The sequence below is a fragment of the Trichoderma asperellum genome, chromosome 4 (assembly GCF_020647865.1).
Source record: "Trichoderma asperellum chromosome 4, complete sequence".
In the NCBI taxonomy this organism is placed as follows: domain Eukaryota; kingdom Fungi; phylum Ascomycota; class Sordariomycetes; order Hypocreales; family Hypocreaceae; genus Trichoderma; species Trichoderma asperellum.
In genome coordinates, this window is record NC_089418.1 from 4,151,919 (window position 1) to 4,171,377 (window position 19,459).

Sequence of the window (19,459 nt, forward strand, 5' to 3'; positions counted from 1 at the left end):
AAATTTAATTGTCTGCGATGAGTCTATTATGTGTTATTAGTACACCTTCGAATTAGCATCCTTATAATAACCCCTGTAGTCCCTTTTCTGAGCTTAATTCACTGCTCCGCAAGCTTAGTTTCAGCAACTTTGGTAACAACGCCTGTGAAAATATCCAACTTGAGTCCCACGATTGTTGTTCCGGGTCGAATGAAAGGGGAAGAGCTAATTAGATTTACATCCTCTTTCACGCTTTCTTCAATTCTGTTGTCAAAATTAGCAGTGCGCTAGTGAATGTAGTAGAATTATATGCGTAGGACTGAGGAGAGCTTACGATCCAGTAATCTCACCGTATTTCGTTGCATTGATGGTTTCTTTTTCCTGAGGTGCAAAGTCTAATAGAGCCTCTCGAATATTGGCATCGTGAAAGTGTGTCATTCCGCAATCTAAGTTATGTTAGTCACGGATCACCCTTCAATTACTGCCCGGCCTTGTCCATTGACCCACCAGTATGGTGCATGACAATCACCGTTTTCGAATGCCCAATGGTCTGAAGAACGGATATAGTTCTAATAGCATCAACTGCACGGCCGCCAGCATTGCGGACCATTGTAATTCCTCTAATGGTTGAATCAATACCAAAGATTGTGTAGGGATTCAAGCGTGGATCAGAACAGCTCAAGATAATCGCGCCCGCTCCGGATTGGCGAGCTGCCGGAACCATAGTTAACAAAGGGAGAGGAGCTTTATATCCCTGGGCAATTTTTCTTTGAATCTATTAGTTTTGACCCGATGCAAAAGGTTGTTTTTATATTGGTAAATGGTCAACGTACTCATTGCGACTAAGCAGCTCTGTTAGAATGTTGGCCGCCATTTTAATAGTAACTTGTCGATATCTTTTTAATTAAAAGAAGAAAGATCAGTTGAATTGTTCTAAATTATTGCTTCTGCGATTTATTCTGTATTAAACATATAACACAACCACTATTTATATACATCTCGCATCGCGGCGCTAAGCATTATGACGATGCGGCTGGACATTCCACATAACTTTATGATTACTGAACAGAAAATAGACGACCAGGCCACCAGCATCCTTTCTTGTACGGCTTAGTAATTGCTATCCTGAATGTACTATAAAGTGCCTAGGTAGAAGATGTTCATTTCGAAGTTGTTACATCACCCCTCCGAGGCAAGGCCAGCTGCGCTCGCCACATTTATAATCCTACTTACCCAGGTCTCTTTACTAATTCAATAGATAAGCTTAAACTAAAACATTTTTTTCATCTTAAGGGAACAATTCTTAGGGATACATGTACTAGCGAATGACAAAGTATATACCTACATACTGTGTTATACAAGCATTCTTAGGAGATAAACACTGTAAATATGAAGGCTACTGAAATACTTGCCTGCGTGAGAAGGCTATAAAAGTAATCAATGGTTATATATTCTTTTACCTTGATTAGATACATAAGACTAACATATCGAAACACGGTCTCATGGCAGCGATGCACAGTGAACTTCGCTCTGCGTTGCTACTTCTCATCCGTCTGGCCCTTCTTGTTCTTTTAGTGACGAAGGCTTTCGCGACTTCGCTATCTTGACTCCAGGTTTGTGTTTATTGGTGGAACTTATGTAGCGGATGGAGCTCGCGCCTCTCGGCTTGGCCGTCTCCCCCGTATGATGACCCATGTAATTGTGTTGATTTTGGCAATCCACAGGTTTCAGAATCGTAAAAGTATTTAGAAATACTCTCCTTGAAAGAAAATATTATGCTGTTATCAATGAAATCGCTACACCCAAACTTGGGTGGCAGTCAACGAGTAAAATCAGCACTATCCTTCGTACAAACATGTTAGTAGCAAGTTTGCATGTAAAGGAATAAATGCAGTAAATTATGGTCGTTATGTGTATGGCGTTAGTTACAGGGATTATCATTATGTGTATGACATTAGTTACACAGACTAAACTTGATATCTAATTTTCTCTCGTTGATATTTCTAAAACACATTTACCCTCTAATTATTACAAACCTCTAAAAGCGGCGTTGTCTAGAAGCGTATAGATGGTATTTTTATAAGTAAACACTTGTTGGAAGGCCCTCGATCGACTGTACACTCAAGCGCTGCACTCTCTATGGCTGAGTGGGAATTGAATTCACCAAATATATCGGGCTGACAAAGGCATCATTATCAGCTGCCTGCCAGAACAAGTCAACTAAACCAGCGTCGTTGAATCTCATAAATCGCATGCCTCGGATGCGGTACTGTGCGCCATTAGGTGGTACTTTCGTGCCGTTAAGCATAGTAAACGTGCCATTGCGCGTTCCCTGGAAGATATATTCGGTGGCTACCCAGTTCCCTTGGCCGAGGACGAACTCATCATGCTGAATGAGATCTGGCACCGAAGTGCTGTAACGAGTGAATAAGTTAACAAGAGCTGCACGGCCGGTCGAGTTGCGGCCATCGGAAACAACAGTGACGTCTTCCGTGGCAAGGAGTCCATTAGCCGATGAGTTCTTCTTGTTGAAGTTGATGTTGAATTGCGCAGCCTTCTCTTTGATTTTGAAGGTAAATCCGGCAGATGTATTCGCAATGGGATTCAGTGTAATCGGCTCGACGGACGGTAATTTAACCTCGCCGGTTTGTTGCGCTGTTGAGAGTCCGGCTTCACCTATACTGACGATGCGGCTCAGGAGGGCATCCTTGTCGAAAATCATAGTTTCTGCCAGCGTTGTCTGAGTAATAAGCTGCGAGGTGTTTGTGGTGATCCTGCTGGCGCTTAGAATAGCGGCGGTGTTTCCCTCCACGATGATGAGTCGATCGAGGAACTGGGCTCTTATTCCTCCTCCAGGAAAAGCCAATGCCTGGGCAAATTGAGCACTTCCAAGGCCAGAAAATCCACTGAAGAAACTATCAACATCGGGTGTGACCAGTGCGACGTTGGCTCGTAGCCCTTGAACGGTATTTTTGCTGAAATTTGGGTGAAACGATGCAGAGTGGTTAGCAACTAGCTTCGTATATTCGTCGGTCAAGAGAAGTCCTGGTGTTCCGATCGGCTCTTCGAGCTTGGTACTTGAGCCTACCAACGCAAGCAAATAAGCTAAGGCTGATTTCATTTTGATAATGGCTCTGGGTTTTGTCGTTCGATTGAGGAAGAGCGCTGTCAGAGCTGTGAATCGATCACTATCCAAACTGGTCAAGAAAAAAACAACAGAGACTGTAGTTTTGCTCGATAATGCCGGCCGTCATCATCTGTTCATTAATATACATAGTAGTCAATACTCTGTATAGGGGCTGTGCTGACGGGTACCCCATAAAATAGGTCTTCGTCCGTGTTATTGATGTGGAATCCAATTACTACAAAGGGTAATCGCTGGAATCAAGCTATGGGCTAAGTTTGACCTGCTGTGGATCTTGGTGAGATGACCCAAGATTCTAAAATAACGCTGCTGCGAAGAAAATATTCCTATTTGTTGACTGCATTGCTCAGTGTGATGGAATCAGCTAATGCGGGCAGGGGGCGTGTAAAATAGCACTGCCTAAATAGAGATCATGTAGGGCTGATCCATAAGGCTAATGCTACATTGCTAATCATTTGATAATAGTACAGCCCCCGATGAGCCGCCTTGGCAGACTATAGACATTTGTTCTTAGTTTCTATTAGCACTCTTTGCAATAATTTCTTATATGCTAATACGTAGCTGCCACCATTTGTGGCATCGCTCTCGAAAATCGCGGTATCCACATACAAAGCAATATCTCAAAATACGATTACATTCGCCCACTATACCAACTAGACATTTTCGGATTCTATCTCGTCGCTAGTGTAGTCTATTCTAGTGTTGGAAACGGAAATCTAATCTCTTGTTACCCTCATCAGTTGTTGTTGCCAAGTAGTGTAGCTTCTCCTCTTCCGTCATGGCATCCCATTTCTCATCTCTCCGTTTGTTCCGGAATATATAGTAACATTTGGTAAACAGATACCAGACAATGCTCACTGAAGTGATAGCTAAGAGGTATTTGTTGCCACGTCGGTAAAGCGGAGCATCATCAGCGCGATAGAGATTCGACGATATGATATTTCCAAGCTGCACGAACATGTTGTATGTCGCGGCTGATACAGTTCGTGAGCGTACAGTATTGGAATTGCGGCTGTTCAAGCCCACTTGGATTGGGTGTGCTGTTCATGCAAGTCAGCGATTTTCCTGTGCCCAACATTAACGGGCTGAAGCATGAAACTACTAACCGTAGGGATAGCTCAGTAAGAGACTAATAATGGTGAATACAACCCATTTATTGCTTTCAGCTGTATAGCCTACTTCGAGCCAAATCAAAAATGGAAGACACCAGACCTGGCCAAGCATTGCTGTCAAGACCATCTCATTCCGGATCTCGGCCAAGTAGCTTAAAGCAAACATAGTAATAACTATGGTTTGTATCAGCATCTATAATTAGGGCTACTAAAACATGCATAATTTTTGACTTACTATTCAAGACGCTAGAAGGTATGGTTAGAAGATTGGTTTGGAAAGTACTGAAGCCAAGCCCTCTGAGTGCCAGCGTGAGATATCTGCCCACTGGTGCGGCTGGAATCTGGAACAAGAGTCCAATAATATATAGTGGCCTTTCAACACTGATTAGTATAGTAATTTGCAAAGTGTCTCTCATAAGTAACACTCTTCTCACCAGAGATCGTAGTCCATTAAACTCTTGAGCAACAGCCTTGGCGTGATTGGTTCACGGTTGTGCATCGAACTCTTCGAAGGATCTTCGCGCAGGACACGGTTGACAATGATAATCTCTTCTCGTTCCGAGAACCATCCATCTTTGCCTCGGAACCAACTTCTAGTTTGACAAGGGCCGGCAGGCATCAAACCAAATGCCAGAATTCCTACAAAAAGAGTCATGAGACCCTAGAAGCACTCATCAGATATATTATAGCAAGTCTTACTTTAAGAATTGCCCTTACCTCAATCAGGAAGAGCCACCGCCAACCAGATCGACCTTCAACATCTCTCATGTGGAGAATGCCGTAAGCTAGTAAAGCGGCGAGGATCTCCGCTACCGTCATCATCCCCCAAAACCAGCTCAGTCGTAAGGTCAATTCGTGATGTTTGTAAAAGTACGAGAGATATAATACAATCTTTGTAGTGTTAATAGGCAAGGCATCCATTATAGTTTGAAACATTATTGACTTACATCTGGGATGAAACCGCCCTGTAGAAGACCTAGTAAAGCTCGACAAGCTAGAAATGATGACCGACCGGACAGCCAGAATTGGGCGCCAGCAACTATACTCCATAGGACCATCTGAGAGGGAATCCATCGATCGGGGCCTATCCATTTAGATACCAGCTGAGACGGAACTTCGGCTAGAAGAAAGGCGATGAGGAAGACTGTATTTCCTAAGTTGTAGTCTATTTTTCATTTAGAGTAAGCGATGACGTTTGAAACTCGGGCTTGACAAAGTCAGCTGCTATTCTCACCATTTGTTGACAAATTTAGATCCTCAAGAAAGTTGTCCGAGTTTGCTTGGCTGAGATTGGTTCGATCCATTTCGAGCGCCATGAACATTATACAAGCCCAGGCCGTAATTCGAAAGTCCATCTTTCGAATTAAAGCGTCTTCTTCGGCCCAGGTCCATCGCGCCAGTGGATCAAAGCGATGTACATTTTCCCTTTTAATTTCAGTCGTTAATAAACTGTTTAACACCTTTTATAAATCTAAAAGCTCACCAATTGTCTGGAGGCTGGTATTTTTCTGCAGTGTCAGGATCATCAAAGACACTGGGCTGCAGCGGAATTAGAAACTGTTTGATAGGGTAGAGTGCTTAGTCTTGATTCTAACCTGCGTTGCAATTGCATATGGATCGATCGCTCTAGTGCGCTGCCACCAGAAGCGCTTCTCTAATTTTTCCGCTCCCAGAGGGGGGATTTGATCGAGAGAGAGTGTAGACTGACTGACACCATCTTTTTCGGTCCCAGGCTGCCTTATGCGAATTGTAGCCATGGTGAGACTAAGTGGTTTGGTCCAGATCTAGGGTTGTATCAAAATCTGTATTCTAAAAAAGAATATTTGGGAGAAGATATAGATTCTCTGCCGATCAAAATGGGTCGAGATGGCACCATTGCGGACCCTAATCACTTCTTATATCACTTTTAAGTCCGCAAGGGTTTAGAAAACTGCCTCCACTATCTTATAAATTTCACACATGTGTTCAGTTCGATACGACAGCCGTCCTATTTTTATTTAGTATCTAGATGGGCTATATGTTGTCCCGAGAGGGACACCCAAGCGGGGGGCGTTAAACAGGGATTCGGGAAACGAACTGTACGACTAATCCTTACCAATTGATCTTTTACAATCAGGCTAAAGCGTTATCTTGGTAATGGTGCAGAAATCTCCTTGAACCATTATTAGACTTGATATTAATTATAATCGTTTTCATCTTTAATAACTAATCTTTTCTTGAGATTCACAGCTGTCTTCTCATATAAAACCAATTCCTATTCCATTTTCTTTGCCTCCCGCATGGCAAACCGTCTTTTATCTCACAATTGCAATAAAACAACATGTCATTCCCCCAGCTGTTCTACCAATGTTTGTGGTTCCATGGTTCATCTGAGTCCCACCACTCCCCGGCGTTTGTGGCGACATCGGTCTTCAAAAACGTATCGAGGGACTTTCTTTTACTGGTAAGAGAGGATTATCACTTGCAGTTACACATAGATACCCCGCGGTCTGATGCCCATCGCTATATTGCTTGCTTATCAACCGCCAATGACAGAGGAGGATTTGGTGTAAGGCAATGTGAGCATAGAATGGCGACATCTTATAGTAGCGATGAGGTGTTTGCCCCGGACCGAAAAGTGGAGCAATTACCGGGTTTGGATGTCGGATATAAGCCCGGCTAGACTATATAAGAGGAAATACCTCCCCTTTGTTAATTAATGAAACTAGAGAAGATGCCTTGCTTGAAGTAGCTCTTAGCTGTCTCGACGGCTTTAATCATTCGTCTGTCGGTCTGTTGTTGGATATGGTCTGGATGGATAGCAACAGATTTGGCTATAAATTGGCTATGCGAGCGGGTTTAGTTGCTGAAGCTCTGTGTGTATTTCCTCCCCTATCGTTGGTTTAGCTCTGTGTGTATTGCATGTCATAGGTATCTGGATTTCTAGGTACATTCTAGATACGATACTACTAAAAAAAAAATGTTTACCAATGACAAGAGCAATACGTGCCACTCTTGCATGGCAATTACACCAAGCCGCGGATTATATAATTCAACTTTCTGTATTATGAAACCAAGCTCATTCTGATTGGCCTATTTCCTTCTAAGCAGCTCTCCCTTTTCTGCCGCACGGTACCGCCCTGGCTCCCTTGCAGCCAGACGTAGTGTTGGCAGCACTAAAATACAGTGATGGGCATACTGTTTTCTTTACACCTCAGATATATCTGAAGCAATTCTACGACATTCTGAAGAAATGGCTGATACAGTAGAGCCCTTTTGGGGGCCTCAGACCTCATATCTAAAGTATGTACTACATTGATTAGTAAAAAGTCGAGCAATTACTTATAAATGGCATTATAGCTTTTGTGAAGAGGTACAGCAGTAATTTACAGTCTACCCTCTGCGTCAATTAAGATGGTGTTCTGACGGATCGTCATGTCACGCTATAGGACTATGTCGTCACACGATTTATCGCTGAGTTTGTGAATACCCTCAGCAGCTTTACTTTTGGTATATTTGGACCAAAAATTTGGACTATGGTGGTTGGAATTGACATTGAGTAGTGATCTACGGAATCTACGGCTTGGTCACATCTCCAAAGCAACAGCGCACGGGTCCTCGATTAATCTCATACATTGGTCTCATTGGCGTAGGAATTTGTTCTGCTGGATACCACATGACGATGAAGTATCACACTCAAATGTGTGAGTGCTTTTATATCTCTTTGATGGCGGCATCTTCTAACATACTCTAGCCGACGAGCTCTCTATGCATCTTTTGACAACGCCCATCGTCTACCGCCTTCTCACCTTCAAAGCCAGTCCGCAACGTACCAAACTAGTAGGAACAATTCTTCTCATTCTTTTCACCACGGTCATGGTCACTCACATGGTGATGGATGAATTCCTGCTTCATGCAACCACTTTTGGTTTGAGCATTTACGTCATCGCAACCCGTGCTCTGAAGATCATTTCTCAGCAAGTTTCCGATCCTGTGATCAAAAAGACTCTGCGAAATATCTCTCTTTTGGGCATGAGTAAGTTAATGCTTCAGTACGCCTATCGAAACTCAGCTAAATATATCGCTAGTGTCTTTTGCCTTTGGCTATTTTGTTTGGCTAATCGACGACTGGGCATGTAACCTTTTGACCGATGTGAGGCACGCAGTTGGCATTCCTTTGGCATTCCTCTTCGAATTGCATGGATGGTATGCTCCATATTCCAAATCTCTCCTGGAGATCACGCACTAAATATACCCAGGTGGCACATTTTTACCGCTATTGGTGGTTATATAGGCGTCGCAGTTGTTGATCTGATCATAACGGGTGACGTTCACAAAGATCCTACCGATCAACTTGCCTGGCCCGTTCCTTTTGCTGCGAGGCTCATGTCTAGTTCCCAAAAGTCGACAAAGCAATCATAGATTTATCGAAGCATGAGATTGATAGAAGTTCTGGGGCCAATCCGCAGGCTTACATGACCTCATAGTTGCCAGAAGCAAGTGAGATAATTGAAGAGGGTTTAGATAGAGTGTTCATCCAAGAAGACACACATTTCATAGACTATAGAGGGATTTTAAACCAAACTCTAGCTTAATTACATCTTATTCACTAGCCCGCTCTCATGTATATGAACCAGCCGCTTTTGCGGCTATGCCTCTCCTAATGGCCACACTGCGCGATCCACACGATAAGAATAAGGATGTAGCGATTTCCGCTTATTCCAACACGTAGGTAAGTTCAAGGGGAGGGATGTAGTTTTTATTCAAAGGTTGGCAAATATGGATTTTTCTAATTAACCCAAAGGGGCAATGCATAAGTACATGTACCTTAGATCTCAATGCAACCATTCTGCCGCATACCATCTTATGTCACATTATTTAATCTCCGACTCGGCTTTTTGGTCGTTGTTCGATATGAACAGTTCTGTGAACATTTGAAGCTTAAACTGTTACCTAAATTAGCTTAAGTTCGACGGATAATGCCTACATCGTGTTGCTCTATAAGTCACAGCTTAGTCAAGACTGTTGAGTTTGATCAATTGAGCTGTTTTAACGTAAATCTTTCTATTATTGGATAATAAATACCGAAATGAGAAACCGATAGATTCGAAAATGTACACTCATCTTCACACCGCGCCGGCCCGTTAGTCAAGCTAGAATTCAGTAGCAACCCTGCTAATGCAGTATTAGTCAACCAGGAGCCTTCAAACTGTAGGCTCTGATTAGAGTTATTGTTATTGGGAAATTGCTATTGATATCCGTAAAATGAGAGAAATAATAAGTATAAAAGATAAAGATATTCCAACATTGTGATAGATTAGAACAGAATCACTTAAACAATACTACCATATCTAAGGAAGAACACACATTACAAAATCAGCAAAATTCTAAACTTCTAATTCTCATAAAATATTTTATTCAAAAATGGCTACTCTCGAGCAAAGAAACAAGGCGATTATTGCCAAATACTTTGAGGAATATTGGGTAAAGGGAAATGTCTCAATTGTGGACGAGCTCTGCTCTGACGACTTCATCATGAGCTACCCTAATCACGGGCCCCGTCACGGCAAAGAAGGGGCGAAAAAGATGCTGACCGAGTTTATGGAGGTATGTAATTGAGAAGATATGTCCCAAAATATTATTTTAGATACTTGAAAACTAACGGAGGTAAAAAGGCGTTCCCTGATTTGACATTCAGGTCTTACCAAACTCCATTGATTGCGGAGGGTGACTGCGTCGCAGCCCAATGGGTTGGCGGCGGCACACATACCGGCCGTGCTTTTGACGATTTGGTTGTGGGATAGCTTGACAAAGCCAATACTGGCAAGAAGATTCATTTCAGTGGCATCTCCATTTTCACACTCAAGAATGGCAAGATTGTTCGCGAGATTGCAGAGGAAGGGGGATTGACTGTTCTTCAACAGCTGGGACTTGTTCCTCAGCCCAATCCCGGCAAAGAGATTATTTACGACGCGGAGGGAAACCAAGTCTACTGAAATGCTCTATTTGTACTATATGGATGAATTCATTCTCAAATTACACCCTCGATGAATTTTGTGAATGCGAATAGATTTCCATGTGCCCCTGCCTCAAGTTACATATCATTTGATCTTCTCAAACAGTAATACAACCTGCAATAAATAATAAATAAACATTAAGTGAAAAATGAATTTTAAATAAAAAAAAATGAAAGGCGCGATACAGTTTATAAAACAAACCCAGCGACATTTTGCAGCGGATGACTGTGACGCTACGCCTGCCGTGTTTATCGCTAGGCCCGTGAAAAATGCGATCCACACATCAAAGGCTCACACCGCAACCGTGTTAGCAAAGCTGCACTATCACCTGTAAAATAAGACACGTCAAGTGAGCGCAGATCCACGCATGTATTATCCTCGTCTTGAATTTCGCCAGCTCTGACAATCCTTTCTCTTCCAGCTTACTATCAACATTACATCATACGTCTGACCGCCAAAATCTGGTCGCGTAAATTGAGGTAGCTGCGCGTCTTCGGCATCACTCAGTCTCACCCCTAAAAAATCACAACTACAGTACGCCCACAAGTCTACGCAGCTGGAAACACAATGACAATACCGGAAAAATCTGAACCACCAAACCGTCCTGAGGTGCCGGTTCTCAAGCGCAATGGTTTCCAAATTTGCAAGGAGGCCTTCAGCGTAGACAAGATCCAACGGGTCAGCGGCCCGCGCCTGCTGGACCTGCTTCACCTCGACACCATCCCGAGCTTATCTGAACGGATAATCGCCCAGTTGGATGCGCGTCGTCTCTTTAGTAGAGCATTTTTTGCGGCTCAATTGAGGTACTATGGCATTCCTTTTCCGCCATCCGCTAAAAGCGCAACACTGAAGGCCTTACTTCGTGATGAGGTTTGTGAAGGCAAAGTAAGTTGTAAGCAAGCATTCCTTGCTCCGCCGCGTGCTGTGATTTCTAACCCATCTACGATAATAGTGTGATAGCGTTCCTGAATCAGTGGTTGAGCTGGAAGCCGCCATGCGACGCGACTATGAGCCTCTATACCAGAAATGGGAGAGCGAATTCGCCGCATGGAGCGCCGAAAAAGAGCGGCTAAATGATGAAGCTTTTGAGAAGTGTGAAACACCCAGCGAACAGGCATCCTTCGACATCCGTCGCTTTTTGGACCGTTACTACTTGACAGATGAGAAGCCGGATCAGACAAAGACTCCAGAAACGCTGGTTTTACACGGTGAAGGCGGATTGAGTAGTCTGTCCTGGAAGGCTCGTGAAATCCCCGGCCTTCACACTTGGAGCAGTTTTCATCAATATGGGGATCCTGTTACGTGTTTCATAGGATGGGACCGTGATGAAATCAAGCGATTAGGAAGAGAATTCGTTGATCGTGAGGCTGAGGCTGAGAGAGCCCGACGAAGGTCAAAGTGGGAAGAGCATATGGAAACCCACAAGAAATATATCGCTGGCATACAGCCAAAGGAGAAGGCTGCTCACGGGGTGGATGAAAGCTCCAAACCGTTCGACCTTGATCGCTGCATAGGCTCCTACGTTATTCGATGTGACGCGATTACGGACGAATGGTCGACTGAACACACGGGAGACACGCTTTCGATGGATATCTCTTACAACAGCACAGGAAACATGTTGCTTGCCGCTTATAATTTCGGCATCCTCAAAGGAACCATGACTCTTAGTTTGTCTGAAGACACGCTCAAAGAAATGTTTGGTGCAGAAGATGTAGATTCTGAATCCTCCATAAGTGAGGAAGCAGATGATACCGGCGAAGATGACGAAGATGACAAAAACAACAAGCATGGTGAGCATGATGAGCATGATGAGCATGATGAGCATGACGAAAATGGCAAAGAGAGCAAAGGTGGTATCGTTGCGGAGGAATCTACCAATGGAAAGAAACGCAAAGCCTCATTGGAGCAAGATACAGATCCGGCGACACATCCTTATGATAACGCAAAGAAACGCAAGACTGCCCCTGAGCCACCCCCGTCGCGCCGCGTTTACTTGCGTCTTGAAGGATATGAAACTGGCGAAGGCGAGGAAATATATTTCCCTGAGCCCGGCCACATAAATTTTACAAGCGATGGCTGTGTAAAATTTGAAGGATTGATGTACACTTTGTCATATGTTGGGGAGAATGTCAAGTTTGAGGGCTATAAAATATCGGACAAGCCACAGGTACAGCCAGGAGATTTTGAACGAAGTATGTACGAGGTTGTGTTTGAGTGAGTCAATTTATATAGCACTGTCCGAGTGCGAAAAGATGGCATTGAGAATCCGGGATATCGGCTTTTATCTTCCCTTGACTGGGAATGCTTGTGCATAATCGCATTTCCCGAAAAACGAAAGAGAAGCGTCGGGTAAGCTGGCGGTTTAGACCCGAGCCGCGGCTACGACTCCACAAACTTGGTCAACTGGGAGATCAATACGAATGTACAAGCGAACTTGTCAATTTATGAGATAAAGCCGATCCTCTGCTAAGTGCCGGCCACGTCGGACTGCGCCTGAGGACTTCTCCAATACGGTAGTGGGCATTTGTTTGTGTTCTTTCTTAGCTTGGCTATTTATGAAACAGGTTTTCTTCTTGTGGTCTTTCACTCCCACCTGCTACAATGCATAGTTATATATCTTTATCTATATTTATCCACAATTAAACCATTGCTACGAAGGTAGCTGATACTGCTAGGTTGTTTTTACATCCATGTTCAACAAGGGCACTGATGAGTATTGCTATTCGGGCGGTATATTTCTTTATTCGGACTGTATATTTTTGCTATTCTGGCTGTAACATTCTGCTATTTGGGTGGTATTTGACTTAATTAAGAAGGTGAGTTTTATTAACACCGCTTAAATAGCAAAATCATACCGCCCGAACAGCAACCTTGGAATACTAATCACAAGCAAAGTGTGCCACCATCATCTCTTCAATTGCTATTATTTTCTCCGTTTTATCTTAGTCACTCGAAATTTATATCTCAGAATGGTTACTGCCAGCACTGAGAATCTGTTCAGACGTACATCTGTTCTACCTCTTCTGCCAACGACGTGCCTCCATTTTTTTTTTTTGACCTGTAGTGGGATATCACTGTAGGTGGATTAGTTATTTAGGTAGCATTAGTTAGAGATTATTTTCGATGATCTGAGCTATAAGTGGAGTAATAGTCGTACGTCAAGCTTTATTTCGAGCTTAATGCTGTTTCTTTATTCCACCAGCCACTTGTGGAGATGAATTTCTCCGTACTTCCCAGCAGGGATGCCAGTGATTTGTGATTAGCAGATTTTATTCTATGCTAAGTTAGTAGGACAATGCACCTGCCAACATTGGCGGATCAAGCGGCTCAGGTACGGCAAGCTTCTCAGCCAGAACACCTTATCTCCATACTAGACAGGTAACTCGCATTCTGCTTACCAAGTTCTGACTATTTCACTGGCATTCTGCTCTGCATCTTACTAAGGCTAGCGCACTGGGCTTTTCGTAGTAGTGGTAAGGAACTGCCGTGTTGTCAATACCACTCTCTCTTATGCCGCTCTTACCTCGATAATAAAGCGCCATTACGATACTGTGAAAACGGGAATTATCCAGGCTTTATACGGATTACAGCCTACAATATTATGCACGATTTTCTCTCACGCAACGTTACATTCTTGTTTCCTTGATTCCATTCAGAAGAACAAGATGAGAAAAGGACCTGTGTAATCGGATCTCGGCCCCGATAGAGGCGATGAGCCCGACTATCTGTCGTTTGTATGTCTTTAAATAGATCGTGATTCCCCCATCGTTACAAGGTTTACACTTAGTTTTGAAAGAATTTCCGACTATCCCTGAATCACTTTGACATCTCTTTTCAAATCTTCTTACAGTACAATCGACAATGCGTTTCACCATGGTCCTTGCAACGCTGGTTGGGTTGGCCGTCGCCACCCCAAAGTCACCTCTTTTCAAGAGACAGTGTCCAACCCAGCCACAAGACTGCTGTCTACAGACCGGCACTTGTGAGACTTGTTATTACGGAACCGAGCCCTTCCCGTGCAACTGCGAGTGCCTGCAAGTCGGTGGCTGCCCCTGCACCGAAATCGACAACGACCTGAACCCCCCGCAGTGCATTGGTTGGTCGGCTGGCGAATCAGGACATGTGAGCTCTATAACGCGTCTATATTTTTACTATTAAAGGCTAATCAATATTGCAGTGCTAAATTCATCAAACATTCTAATGATCGCCGAAGGGTTGGGGAAGCGACTGTCTCGAGATTTAGCGGCATATTTATCCATCATATGAGGGTAGTCCAGCTACATCCCCCCATAACAACAGCCGTGCTTCTTATAAAAGAATAGAATGAATAATGAATTACATTATTTATGCCAAAGTTTAACGAATATATATCATTGCAAGATTGAACTGTGATGAACATCATAAGCTCAATATCAGCTAAAGCTATCTAAGCTCACAATACTCCGTATTATCGCGTTTTTACCTCAACGGCCATTCATGCACTTTGCCAACCGAAGATTCGAAGAAATATGTAATTGGTTAGCCCACCCGTTAACGGCCCTTCAGAAAACTCCAAACGTTTGGGGATTAAGATTAATTCTTTTGATTTGGTAAAAGGCTATAACCCCATCCAAGCTCAATTTTATTGCTAGCTTCTCACTTGAGACGGGCTGGAATATCCATGTTGCTTTATCGATAATTTTCCAGTGTACGCATCTACAAGCTTTTTTTGCTCTAATTTCGATACTATTGTAGAGTAGTCTGTCTTTCTTCCCCCTCCTTCTCAGAACATTTGTGGTGTCTGACAGCAGCCGGATTATGCCGGAAGACTCTAAATTATTGGGAATCGGCCCAGCTATCGCCCATCACAGCGATTAGAGCCTATACATTTAGTGTGGGAATTCAATTGTATCATTGGGGAATTGTGACGTCCTGTCCTATACTATCATACTTAGGTATAGGGTAGGTTCCCAATCTATAAACTTAACGTCGGGTTTATGTTAGCAGAGAGATAAGTTAAAGTCTTATAAGCAATGTAGTTATATAGCTAACAAGGTTATAAATAACTAATCTAATTGTTATCTAAAAGTGCTATATTAATAACTAACTATTTAAGTTTTATTTAATAAGTATAATAAATATCTTTTTTATATAGTAAGTTGTTTTAGATGGCTTATAGTTAAATTACTCTTGCATAGGCTTACAATAGCTTACTTGATAATTTAATAGGAATACTTATAAACTATAATCCTTTTTTAATTAATCCGTTAGTTTATAGTTACTTTTAAAGTATATACTTTTGCTTAGCTAATATATAAATAAATATTTAGGTTATAATATAATGCCCCCTCTTTATTAGTCTTGTCCTTAAGGCCTATAAAGGGGCCCTTCTTGCATTAGCTTGCTAAAGTAATTTTTCTTTTAGACTTCTTTTATAATTTTTATAATGCTTAACTATATATTTAAACCAGTATTTTAGAAAATACATAAGTATTTTTCTTTAGCTGCTATTATTAAAGAATTAAGATTTTTTATAATAGTTTATTCTTTTTATAAATATTATAATATAAGCGATTGTTATAAAATAATAGATAGTATAATATATTATAAAGAGTGTATGCATTATAGTTATTTTTATAATAGGATGGGTGTTTTATTATTAGCTTATAAGTTATTTTTTAAAATAATAGTATTTTATTATTTTAATAATATAGTAAATTATATAACTTTTAAGCATAAATAATTATATTTAAAAGAAAAAAAAGCTGTTAAGCAGCTTGCTAAATATTAATAAAAAGCTGCTGAAGCTTTATTTTAATTATTGCATATTTATTTTTAATGTAAATCTTTAGTAACTTAAGGGGTGGAGATAGTAAATTACAGCCTAAAGAGTTTTAATAAATTAAATGAAGTAAAGTATGCTAAGTTAAAGGTAGTAATTAATGTTTAGCTTAGCGGGGGTGTTAATGTAATTAATTAAAACGCTATACTAGCTAATTTTAATTTATTAACCTTATAAACTAAAGAAACTTCTTTATTAGCTTATAGAAATTAAAGTATTCTTTTAGTTTTTATAAGTTTTTTAATTTTAAATATTTTTTTTATTTAATAAAGTATTCTATTTTATTAATTTTAAAGTTTTAGTATATAATAAGTACTTTTTTAATTTTATATTCTTCTTCTTTATCTTTAATAATAATTTTATTTAAAATAAATCTTTCTATAAGTTTATTAATTTATACTTTTTTTAATTATAATATATAAAATATTAGGCTTTAAAGTTTTATTATATCTAGTAATGCTAGCTTATAATTAACTTCTTTAATTTATTTAAAGATTTTATAAGGTTTTATTTTTCTAATATTTAATTTATTACTTAGTCTATTAGTTTTAATATTTAGTAGTTTATGGCCTTGTAAGTGTTATAATAAATAAACTATATCCCCCTTTTAGAAAATTAGTCCTATAATTTTATCTTAATCTATATACTTCTTTATTCTATTTTAAATAAATTTAAGCTGCATGTATATTTTTTTATATAAATTAATTATTAATTCTATTTACAGTCTTGCTTTTTTAAAGTTAAGTTTTTTTTATAGTGGTTTAAATGCTTCTAGTGTAAATCTATAATTTATATAAAATAATATAATTTCTATAAATTCTAAAGGTATACTATTGTAATAGTATTATACTACTGGTAATTTTTTTACTTAATTATCTTATATAAAGTTAATATAATATCTTAAGTATACTTTAATAATTTAATTAATGCATTCTGTTTATCTATCTATTTAAAGGTAGTATATAGTACTTAATTTATAATTTATTTTTAATTTAGCTATAAGTTTCTGCTAAAATTTAAAAGCAAATGTTTATCCTTTATTTAATATTATTTCTTTTAGTAGTCTATAATTTACAGTAATTATTTTTATATAAGTGTAAGCAAGATCTTCTGCTGTATATAATTTATTATATAGCAAAAAGTATACTTTTTTTAAAAAGCAGCAGATTACTATAAAGATGCTGTTATATTTTACCTTTATAAAGGGCTTAATAAAGAGAGGTAGGTTAGTGATATAGTTAAATATTATTAATTCTTATAGTTATTCTACTACTAGCAGTGGTTATAATTTCCTATATAGTTTATATCTTCTATTTTTTATTTATTAATATATACTGCAGTATAATATAATATATTAAATATATGCTTTAAGTTTAATTACTTTATAGTATATAAGGACTTGATTATATATTTTTTATATTCCTTTATGTTTATGTAGCGGGTGTTTATAAATATATTTTACTATATTTCTTTTTAATTCCTTAAGTACTTAAATCTTTTCTTTATATTTAAGGTATCCTTCTTTTATAGCTACTCCTTTTAGATATTTTTTATTTTTATAATTCTTTATATATTCTTTAATTTTATTAAATATTAAGTTTTCTTTAAGTACTTTAAATATTATATAAATATATACTTACTTAATGTTTCCTTTATTATTATAGTGTAGTACTTATGCTGTAAATTCTAGTATGTTTTATTTATAGTTACTTCTTTTACTTAATGCATTAGCTCTTTTATTTTCTATGCTTTTGCAGTAGATAAGTTTATAATTAAATTATAATAAAAATTTAAAATATTTAATTTATTAACTAAAGAGTTCTTTAGTAGTAGTAAAGTATAAAATATTCTTATAATTAATATAAACTATAATCTTATATTTACTTTTATAGCAATAGTATCTTTATTCTTTAAATATTTATAATATAGTATATATTTCTTTATTATAGGTAGGATATTATAGCACTGGTTTATTAAGTTTATATAAAAAAAATGCAATAGGTTTAAGTTTACTATTATTGCCTGGCTGACTTAAAACCCCTTTAATTATAAAATTTAATATATTAGTTTTAATTATAATAAGCTTCTTTAGGTTAAATATAGCAAGAATTATCTTTAAAGTAATAGTCTTTTTAAGTTCTTTAAAGGCTTTTTACTATTCCTCCCCTTATTTAAAAGGTTTATCTTTTTTAATTATATTAATAAGCAAGATTGCTTTTAGTAAAAAGTCTTTAATAAATTTTTAGTAGTAATTTATAAGTTTAAGGAACGCTTATAATTCTTTAAGCATAGTTAATACTAGCTATTTATTAATTACTTTAACTTTATTAAAGTTTATATAAATTTCTTTAGGTATAATAATATATTCTAGAAAGTTAACTTTTTAAAAATAAAATATATATTTCTTAAAGTTAATAAAAAGTTTATTTTCCTTAAGCTTCTGTAATATAAGATAGATGTATTTTTTATACTTTTTAAAGATATTTAAAAAGATTAAAATATTGTTAATATATGCAATTGTAAAGTTATTTAAGTATAGTCTAAATATATAGTTTATTTTTTTCTAAAAAAAAGCAGGTGTATTTATAAGTCCCTATAGCATAATAAAGTATTTATATAATTTATATTTTATTGTAAATGCAGTTATTTATTTATATCCTTCCTTTATTTTTATAAGCTTATAAGCTTCTGTAAGGTTAAGAGTTATAAACTATTTTTTTTTATATAGTTTATTTTTAATTTATAAAATTAAGGGTAGCGGGGTTTTATCTTTAATAGTTATTTTATTTAACTCCTTATAATTAATAATTAACTATAGTTTACTATTTTTCTTTAATATAAAAATAATAAGGTATTTAACTAAAGATTTAAAGATTTAAATATATCTCTTTTTAAGTTATACTTTAATTTATTCTTTAAGGGTTTTAAGTTCTATTTTACTAAAATTATAAATCTTATAAAACTTTAGAGAAGCTTTATTTTTTAAGACTATTTTATAGTTTTATTTTAAATATAGTAGAAGTCCTTCTTTTAATTATTCTTTAAAGAGTTTCCTATACTTCTTATATTATTTTAAAATTTATACTAGTGGGTTGTTAAATTACTTAATTTTCTTAAGTTCTTAGTCCAGTAATATTAGTTTTTAACGTAAAATAATAATATATTTTTACATTTTTTATTCTATTATTTTCCTTTTTTTCTTAATATATTAAAGAGGTATTATAGTAGGCTTAAGAAGAATCTTAAGCTTCTAGCTACTTAATTTCCTTTTTTCTAAAATTTTATTATTTTGCTAATAAATCTAGCCGGTTTCCTAGTCTATATTAGAATTATATTTACTTAACTAAGGTATTTTTAAAATAAAATTATACTATAGAATATTAACTATATTACATACAGTTTTAAT

At 37.9% G+C, this 19,459-nt stretch overlaps 7 protein-coding genes across 7 annotated transcripts; 4 read left to right on the plus strand and 3 right to left on the minus strand.

Moving 5' to 3' along the window:
- Nucleotides 1-98: 98 nt before the first annotated feature.
- Nucleotides 99-589, minus strand: TrAFT101_007752 (uncharacterized protein; the record flags this gene model as incomplete). Its single annotated transcript, XM_024904123.2, has 3 exons — nucleotides 99-243; nucleotides 314-425; nucleotides 487-589. 3 exons carry the CDS (start codon nucleotides 587-589, stop codon nucleotides 99-101), a joined length of 360 nt encoding a protein of 119 aa, XP_024759140.2.
- Nucleotides 590-2,116: 1,527 nt separating this feature from the next.
- Nucleotides 2,117-3,100, minus strand: TrAFT101_007753 (uncharacterized protein; the record flags this gene model as incomplete). Its single annotated transcript, XM_024906844.1, has 1 exon — nucleotides 2,117-3,100. One exon carries the CDS (start codon nucleotides 3,098-3,100, stop codon nucleotides 2,117-2,119), a length of 984 nt encoding a protein of 327 aa, XP_024759139.1.
- A 1,566-nt stretch (nucleotides 3,101-4,666) lies between these two features.
- On the minus strand, nucleotides 4,667-5,993 carry TrAFT101_007754 (uncharacterized protein; the record flags this gene model as incomplete). Its single annotated transcript, XM_024904122.2, has 6 exons — nucleotides 4,667-4,897; nucleotides 4,954-5,127; nucleotides 5,184-5,401; nucleotides 5,471-5,661; nucleotides 5,720-5,775; nucleotides 5,832-5,993. The coding sequence occupies 6 exons, from the start codon at nucleotides 5,991-5,993 to the stop codon at nucleotides 4,667-4,669; spliced, it is 1,032 nt and encodes a 343-aa protein (XP_024759138.2).
- Nucleotides 5,994-7,623: 1,630 nt separating this feature from the next.
- On the plus strand, nucleotides 7,624-8,832 carry TrAFT101_007755 (uncharacterized protein). Its single transcript, XM_024902643.2, has 5 exons — nucleotides 7,624-7,725; nucleotides 7,779-7,919; nucleotides 7,970-8,251; nucleotides 8,304-8,421; nucleotides 8,475-8,832. Exons 2-5 carry the CDS (start codon nucleotides 7,892-7,894, stop codon nucleotides 8,635-8,637), a joined length of 591 nt encoding a protein of 196 aa, XP_024759137.2. The 5' UTR covers nucleotides 7,624-7,725; nucleotides 7,779-7,891; the 3' UTR covers nucleotides 8,638-8,832.
- An 807-nt stretch (nucleotides 8,833-9,639) lies between these two features.
- Nucleotides 9,640-10,211, plus strand: TrAFT101_007756 (uncharacterized protein; the record flags this gene model as incomplete). The annotated part of the gene is made up of 3 exons (XM_066128135.1): nucleotides 9,640-9,822; nucleotides 9,891-10,010; nucleotides 10,083-10,211. 3 exons carry the CDS (start codon nucleotides 9,640-9,642, stop codon nucleotides 10,209-10,211), a joined length of 432 nt encoding a protein of 143 aa, XP_065984252.1.
- Nucleotides 10,212-10,550: 339 nt separating this feature from the next.
- On the plus strand, nucleotides 10,551-12,905 carry TrAFT101_007757 (uncharacterized protein). Its single transcript, XM_066128136.1, has 2 exons — nucleotides 10,551-11,124; nucleotides 11,185-12,905. The coding sequence occupies exon 2, from the start codon at nucleotides 11,227-11,229 to the stop codon at nucleotides 12,448-12,450; it is 1,224 nt and encodes a 407-aa protein (XP_065984253.1). The 5' UTR covers nucleotides 10,551-11,124; nucleotides 11,185-11,226; the 3' UTR covers nucleotides 12,451-12,905.
- Nucleotides 12,906-14,039: 1,134 nt separating this feature from the next.
- On the plus strand, nucleotides 14,040-14,629 carry TrAFT101_007758 (uncharacterized protein). Its single transcript, XM_024908422.2, has 2 exons — nucleotides 14,040-14,354; nucleotides 14,410-14,629. Exons 1-2 carry the CDS (start codon nucleotides 14,094-14,096, stop codon nucleotides 14,413-14,415), a joined length of 267 nt encoding a protein of 88 aa, XP_024759134.2. The 5' UTR covers nucleotides 14,040-14,093; the 3' UTR covers nucleotides 14,416-14,629.
- Nucleotides 14,630-19,459: the final 4,830 nt, after the last annotated feature.